This window comes from Pyrus communis, chromosome 3 (assembly GCF_041283825.1).
Source record: "Pyrus communis isolate YQ-2024b chromosome 3, ASM4128382v1, whole genome shotgun sequence".
In the NCBI taxonomy this organism is placed as follows: domain Eukaryota; kingdom Viridiplantae; phylum Streptophyta; class Magnoliopsida; order Rosales; family Rosaceae; genus Pyrus; species Pyrus communis.
Window position 1 is genome coordinate 11858610 of NC_142567.1, and position 8207 is coordinate 11866816.

At 47.7% G+C, this 8207-nt stretch overlaps 1 protein-coding gene across 1 annotated transcript; it reads left to right on the forward strand.

Moving 5' to 3' along the window:
* Positions 1-233: 233 nt before the first annotated feature.
* On the forward strand, positions 234-3681 carry LOC148697942 (uncharacterized). Its single transcript, XM_088690340.1, has 4 exons — positions 234-320; positions 1125-1196; positions 1484-2913; positions 3674-3681. Exons 3-4 carry the CDS (start codon positions 1488-1490, stop codon positions 3679-3681), a joined length of 1434 nt encoding a protein of 477 aa, XP_088546466.1. The 5' UTR covers positions 234-320; positions 1125-1196; positions 1484-1487.
* The last annotated feature ends 4526 nt before the right edge of the window (positions 3682-8207 follow it).

Sequence of the window (8207 nt, forward strand, 5' to 3'; positions counted from 1 at the left end):
ACGGCGTCAGTTGACGCCGTCAGTGTGCATGGCACGTGGCCGCGCGTGGGGGCGCGTGGGTCCGTGCCTGTCCTGGCGCGTGGGGGCGCGTGCGGGGTCCAAAAATTATTTTAAAATTATGGTTGTGATCCTGAGGTCGTGTAGAGCACGTTGGTATATTCATTTGTCCATTTTGAGCAATGTATGAGAAGTTATTTTGAGAAATGGGTTATGTGCTTTAAAGTTAACGTTTTTATAGTTGTTTCGCATTTAGGTGACACGTACCCCGAGGACGAGCGTGCACACGCGAGACAGGGGGGCTACGACCCTTCCACGTATCAGTGAGTGGGCTTTTGTTTTCCGTATATACCTATATACATTTATATTCCCAGAAATTGATTAAAAAGGGTTATTTACATTATGCCATGCACTTTATTATTATCGTTTACGCATCATTGCATGCATTATTGTGGCATACATATACATATGCATATTGGGTGCTGTGGACGCACAGGTAAGTGCCAGGTAAGTGACATTCACGTTTATGTTTCAGTAGTGGTTTGAGATGCCTAGAAAGCTCATAACCTGCACCCCCGGTATTAGTGCTCCCGCCCTGAGCAGGGCACAGGCCTTCACGTGATGTTCACCTCCCGCACTTTATGCTCAGCTTGGATCCAAGCTAGGTGCACAGGCCTGTCGTACATACCACATTAGGTGGTTCCGACTCGTAGGTGACCCGCGATTATTCGCCCAGGCTTCACGTGATCGTAGCACTTAATTACACCCCAGCCCTGTCGTACAGACCACTTTAGGTGGTTCCGACTCGTGGTCAGGTTCAGATATTGAGATTGAGATTAGAGCTCTATATGCAGCCGTACAGGTCACGTGAGGTGACTCCGGCTGCCAGATTACATATGATTGATACGATTATACCTGAGCACTTGCATATCTTTATGAGATGTCGGCATGGCATATTATCGAGCATATGGCATATTTTTGAGCATGCTTAACACATGTACTATGCGTATATATATTTTCTGGGAAGTATACAGGTTTTACGGCGAGGGGTTAGAATGTATTTTGCTAAATGATTTTCAAAAAGCTTTGTTTTTGCCCACTCACGCTTTTGTTTTGCGCCCCTCCAGGTTCTAGTTGCTTAGCCGTTGCGGTGGTTTCCCCAGAGGGCTTTTCGGCGTTTCTGACAGACACTCACCCTTGTAGGGTCGCCTTCGGGCATACCACTGTTGTCGTTTTTGTTGGGCTGCTATAGACCTGCTCTGGAATTGTACCGCACATATTAGCACTTATTTTAGTACTTTGTATGCTAGTTTTTAATTATTCGTACCTTTTATTAGCTTCCGCACGTGCACATGGCTACGTCACCTTCGTGTGAGGGCCAGCACGCTCCGATCTCGGTCGGGGTGTGTCAGTTTGGTATCAGAGCCTAGGTTTGGCAGTCCTGTGTCCTTGTGAGTATTCTAATGATTTTGGTGTCTTCTGTCAGAATTATGCCTCCTCGTCGGGAACCACGTCGTACTTCCGAGTCTAACTTCCCTGATGTCGCTCAGCTGGGGGAAGTCTTCGCTACAGCTCTTCAGTCAGTGATGCGCCCTCCCCAGAGGACTCCTCTGGAGACTATGTATAATCTGAAGTTGGATAAGTTTAAGGGCAGTGAGGGGCATGAGAATGCAGAGCGCTGGCTAGAACACGTAGAGAAGACCTTCCGTGTATTGCATAACCAGGGAAATCTCCCTATGGAGAGGTGGGTCGAGACGACCACATGGTTCCTGGATACTGAGTCTGCAGCTTGGTGGGAGCAGGCGCTTCGTAGGTTGACTCCAGAGCAGAGGACGGATTGGAATGTTTTTACAGATTTGTTCAAAAGGAGGTATGTGCCCCCTGAGTACATCGATAGAAAGAAACAGGAGTTTACTGAACTGAAGCAGCGGAAGATGTCGGCGAATGAGTACTACCGCAAGTTTACGGATTTGTCTCGTTATCATCCTGATGTCGCTGGTAATCCGGCGGAGATGCTCCGTCTCTTCCGCCAAGGTACTAAGAAGAAATGGCGTTCGATGGCGACTGCTGTCCACAGCGGGACTTACCAGGACTTTTATGAGATATTGTTGAGGATCGAAGACTCTGAGAATATGTCGAGCGATAGTGATGAAGGGAAAGACGGCAATTCGAAGAAAGACGACAAAGGTAAAGGTCAAGTATCGCTCGGGCCCCGTCAGACGCAGAACTTCAAGAGGGGTGGTGCTAGCTCGAGTTCTTCGAGTGGTGGCTTCAGTGCCACTGGACAGGGTCGTGGAGGTAGATTTTCTGGTGGCGCTAGAGGCCAGAGGCAGGGCGATGGTGGGCGAGGTAGAGCCCCAGTTTGTCGCAGGTGTAACAACCGGCATTTCGGCGAGTGTAGACGTGGTAGCAGTGGTTGCTTCACGTGTGGACAGGTGGGACATAGAGCGGCGAATTGTCCCCAGGGTCAGCAGCAGCAGAAACCACAGCAGACCTTTATGCCGCCACCTGCACCACTTCAGCAGATCCAGGGTCTTAGTAGCTACGGCCAGACGAGTCGAGGTGGTGCTTATCACTATCAGGGTGATGTTGTCCCTTATGCTCCGGGGCAGTATCAGTACCCCCAGGATCCTTATTCCCAGGGTGGCTATCCTCAGTATTCAGGCGGCTATATGTCGTATCCTCCAGCTCCAGTAGGTGGTTCTCAGTGGTATCAGGGAGGACAGTATCAGCAGGGTGAGATTGCCACTAGCAGTGCAGGGTCTTCGAGACAGTCGGGTCAGCCCAGTCAGGGGCGTGGTGCTCAGGGACGCGGTGTTCGGGCGAGTGGAGGCCGCGGTGGACGTCAGCAGGGACAGGGGCGTCTTCACAATATTTCTCTGCAGGACGCTCAGAACAACCCAGACTTGATTATGGGTACGTTGAATATTCTTGGTTGTTTTGCTAGAGTCTTAATTGATTGTGGAGCCACACATTCCGTAATTTCTCATACATTTGCTCAAGTGACGCAACCTCGCCCCACACCTCTAGGGTACGATTTAGAGTTCGCTATGCCTAGAGGAGAGAGATGTGTTGTAGATTGTGTGTACCCAGGGTGTCCAGTGATCGTAGAGGGTGTTGCTTTATCAGCCGACCTTATCCCGTTAGATATTGTGGATTTTGATGTGATTTTGGGCACGGATTGGTTGCATTTCTATCGTGCCAACATTGACTGTTACGGGAAAGTAGTTACGTTTCACCGACCTGGACTACCTGAGGTTACTTTTGTGGGTGAGCAAAGTGGGGTGAGACACGGCGTTATTTCGGCGCTGCGAGCGAAAAAGTTATTGTCTAAAGGCTGCCAGGGGTACCTAGCACATGTGGTGTTGGATGAGGCCGCTCCTGGTAGAGTCGAGGATGTGAGAGTGGTCAGACACTTTCCTGATGTTTTTCCGGAGGATTTACCTGGTCTACCCCCAGATCGAGACGTAGAGTTCACCATTGAGTTACTTCCAGGTACTAATCCTATTTCTCTAACTCTATATCGTATGGCTCCCACGGAGTTAAGGGAATTGAAAGTTCAGCTGCAGGAGTTAGTGGATAAGGGATTTATTCAGCCTAGTACTTCGCCTTGGGGCGCTCCAGTTCTGTTTGTGAGGAAGAAGGATGGAACTTTGAGGCTGTGCATTGACTACAGGCAACTGAATCGGGTGACGATTAAAAACCGTTACCTATTGCCTCGTATCGATGATTTGTTCGATCAGCTGAGAGGTGCTTGTGTATTTTCCAAGATAGACTTGAGGTCTGGTTATTATCAGCTGAAGATCAGTAGGGATGATGTCCCTAAGACGGCATTCAGAACTCGTTACGGTCATTACGAGTTTCTGGTTATGCCATTTAGTTTGACGAATGCACCAGCCGCCTTTATGGATTTGATGAACCGGGTGTTCCAACCTTACTTGGATAGATTTGTTATTGTCTTCATTGACGATATTCTGGTGTATTCTAAGTCAAAAGCGGAGCATGTTCGACATCTTACTTTGGTGTTGAAGAGGTTGAGGGAACACCAGCTATATGCTAAGTTTAGCAAGTGCCAGTTTTGGTTAGATCAAGTTGCATTTTTGGGGCACATCATTTCTGCTCAGGGTATTTTGGTGGACCCTCAGAAGGTTGCAGCGGTGGAGAGTTAGGAGCAACCGCGAACCGTCACCGAGGTGAGAAGTTTCCTTGGATTGGCGGGGTATTATCGGAGATTTGTTAAGGATTTTTCGGTGATTGCCTTGCCGTTGACGAGGTTAACGAGGAAGGATGTTAAATTTGAGTGGGATGATAGGTGCGAGCAGAGTTTCCAGCAGTTGAAGCATTGTCTCACTCATGCACCTGTTTTGGCACTCCCAGACGATAGTGGTGATTTTGAGGTTTACAGCGATGCTTCTTTGAATGGTCTGGGATGTGTATTGATGCAGCATGGTAGGGTGATTGCTTATGCCTCGCGGCAGTTGAAACCTCATGAGTTGAATTACCCTACGCATGATTTGGAGTTGGCTGCTATCATCTTTGCGTTGAAGTTGTGGAGACACTATCTTTATGGAGAGAAGTGTAGGATCTTTACAGATCACAAGAGCCTCCAATATCTTTTTACTCAGAAGGAGCTTAATCTTCGCCAGCGGAGGTGGTTGGAATTGCTCAGCGATTACGATTGCACGATTGACTACCATCTGGGTCGTGCGAACGTTGTGGCTGATGCACTTAGCAGGAAGTCTCAGGGTCGCGTTAATGCGTTGTACGCTAGTCGTATTCCTCTTTTGGCGGACTTGCGTGCTACGGGAGTAAGGTTAGAAACCGAAGATCGAGATGTGGCGTTACTTGCTAATTTCCAAGTTAGGCCGATACTTGTTGATCGGGTGCTTGAAGCTCAGGTAGCTGACCATGAGACTCAAGAATTAATTCAAGCTCGAGAGCAAGGAATGAGGCGAGATCTCAGAGTTCGAGATTCGGATGGCATGTTAATGCTAGAGGGTAGAATGTTCGTGCCTAATAGTTTGGAGTTGAAGAAGGAAATTCTCGATGAAGCACATATCTCGGCTTATGCCATGCATCCAGGAGCTACTAAAATGTATCATACCATTCGACCGTTTTATTATTGGCCGGGTATGAAGAGGGAGATAGCCGAGTATGTGAGCAGGTGTGCTGTTTGTCAGCAGGTTAAAGCTGAGAGGAAGAAGCCGTTTGGGTTGTTGCAGCCACTTCCCGTTCCAGAGTGGAAATGAGAAAATATCACCATGGATTTCGTGTACAAGTTGCCGCGTACACAAAATGGTTTTGACGGCATTTGGGTGATCGTTGATCGACTCACTAAATCGGCTCATTTTATTCCAGTGAGAGAGAAGTATTCTTTGAGCCGTTTAGCGGAGTTGTTCATCTCGAAGGTGGTGAAGTATCATGGTGTCCCAGTGAGTATTGTTTCGGATCGTGACCCACGATTCACATCTAAGTTCTGGGTGGCTTTCCAGGAAGCTTTGGGCACGAGATTACTTTATAGTACGGCGTATCATCCACAGACCGACGGGCAGTCAGAGAGAACTATTCAGACATTGGAGGATATGCTGCGAGCTTCGGTGTTGCAGTTTGGCAATGCTTGGCACCAGCGGTTAGATTTGATGGAATTTGCTTACAACAACAGTTTTCATTCGAGCATTGGCATGGCGCCATTTGAGGCTTTGTATGGTAGAGCTTGTCGCACACCGTTGTGCTGGTCAGAGGTTGGCGAGAGAGTCTTAGTAGGTCCAGAGATTGTCGAGGAAACTACTCAGAATGTTCAGGTGATCAAGTCTAACCTGAAAGCAGCTCAGGACAGGCAGAAGAGTCTAGCGGATCGGCATGCTACTGACAGAACATATGAGGTCGGAGATTGGGTATTTCTGAAGCTTTCACCGTGGAGAGGTGTTGTGCGGTTCGGAAAGAAAGGGAAGTTGAGCCCCCGGTACATTGGACCATACGTGGTCACAGAACGAGTCGGTGAGGTAGCTTACAGGTTGGAGTTGCCTCCGGAGTTAGCTAGAGTGCATAATGTTTTTCACGTGTCTATGCTCCGACACTATGTTGCTGATCCATCTCATGTGATACCTCCTCAACCACTTGAGATTAATCCAGATTTGACGTATGACGAGGAGCCGGTGACGATCATCGATTGGAAAGAGAAGGTTCTGAGGAACAAAACGGTGAATTTGGTGAAGGTTTTGTGGAGGAATCATTCAGTTGAGGAAGCTACGTGGGAGACAGAAGATCGGATGAGGGATTTATATCCTCGATTGTTCTTTGACCACTAGGGGTCGTTTCTTGGTTGTTTTGAATTTCGGGACGAAATTCTTTTAAGGAGGGAAGGTTGTGACATCCCGTCTCGGGATTATTAAAACGCACGTGTGAAATTACCTTATTGCCCCTAGTTCGTTTTTGTCACGTTGTGGGTTGTTTTTGGTGGTGTGGCATGTGTTGGACCACACACACACTTCCACACACAGATACTGTCTTTCTCTCTCTCTTTCTGTCTTCTCTCTGTCTCTCCCGTGCTCCCTTTCTCTCTTCTCCATTGAAATTGTACGGACAAACCCAAAACCCCTCAAACCTTAGCAGATCGAGGGAACCAAGTACACCATCAAGCTCGTGAGGCTGAGAGGAGTCCAGTGGTACCATTTTCAGGTAAGGAAACTACCATTTTCACGTCGATTCGAAGTGGTCCGAATTGTGTACTGTTCATGCAAGTTTAATCTAGTTAGTTTTTGGACTTTTGAAGGTTGTAGTTGTGTTGGTGAGGTCCCAAGGAGCTTGGGAGTGCATCGTTGGACGGTTTTGGACGTTGGAACCAAGAACTGTAAGTTTGGCCGATTTTCCATGTTTTTGAAAAGTTTATTCCAGTTGTTTTTAGGCTCTAAAACTAGTCCAACGTGGTAGATGAGGTTTAGGGCTTCATTTTGGTATAAAATGCGTGAAAATTGGATGAAAAACGAAGGAGATTAGTGAGTTTTAAGTTTTTCCAGTTTTCCGGCCAGTTTCCGGTGGCCGGAGTCCGGCGAGGGTGGTAGGAGAAGAAAGGGGAATATTTCGTTAGGTCTAACGGAATATTCCTAACGGTGATTGACGGCGTCAGTTAAGGTTAACGGAATATTCCGTCGGGTTAAAGGAATATTCCTGACGGCGTCAGTTGACGCCGTCAGTGTGCATGGCACGTGGCCGCGCGTGGGGTCGCGTGGATCCGTGCCTGTCCTGGCGCGTGGGGGCGCGTGCGGGGTCCAAAAATTATTTTAAAATTATGGTTGTGATCCTGAGGTCGTGTAGAGCACGTTGGTATATTCATTTGTCCATTTTGAGCAATGTATGAGAAGTTATTTTGAGAAATGGGTTATGTGCTTTAAAGTTAACGTTTTTATAGTTGTTTCGCATTTAGGTGACACGTACCCCGAGGACGAGCGTGCACACGCGAGACAGGGGGGCTACGACCCTTCCACGTATCAGTGAGTGGGCTTTTGTTTTCCGTATATACCTATATACATATATATTCCCAGAAATTGATTAAAAAGGGTTATTTACATTATGCCATGCACTTTATTATTATCGTTTACGCATCATTGCATGCATTATTGTGGCATACATATACATATGCATATTGGGTGCTGTGGACGCACAGGTAAGTGCCAGGTAAGTGACATTCACGTTTATGTTTCAGTAGTGGTTTGAGATGCCTAGAGAGCTCATAACCTGCACCCCCGGTATTAGTGCTCCCGCCCTGAGCAGGGCACAGGCCTTCACGTGATGTTCACCTCCCGCACCTTATGCTCAGCTTGGATCCAAGCTAGGTGCACAGGCCTGTCGTACAGACCACATTAGGTGGTTCCGACTCGTAGGTGACCCGCGATTATTCGTCCAGGCTTCACGTGATCGTAGCACTTAATTACACCCCAGCCCTGTCGTACAGACCACTTTAGGTGGTTCCGACTCGTGGTCAGGTTCAGATATTGAGATTGAGATTAGAGCTCTATATGCAGCCGTACAGGTCACGTGAGGTGACTCCGGCTGCCAGATTACATATGATTGATACGATTATACCTGAGCACTTGCATATCTTTATGAGATGTCGGCATGGCATATTATCGAGCATATGGCATATTTTTGAGCATGCTTAACACATGTACTATGCGTATATATATTTTCTGGGAAGTATACAGGTTTTACGG

Excerpts from the sequence above, each read along its gene's own strand:
- LOC148697942 (XM_088690340.1), top strand. The coding sequence starts at position 1,488 with ATGCCTCCTCGTCGGGAACCACGTCGTACTTCCGAGTCTAACTTCCCT.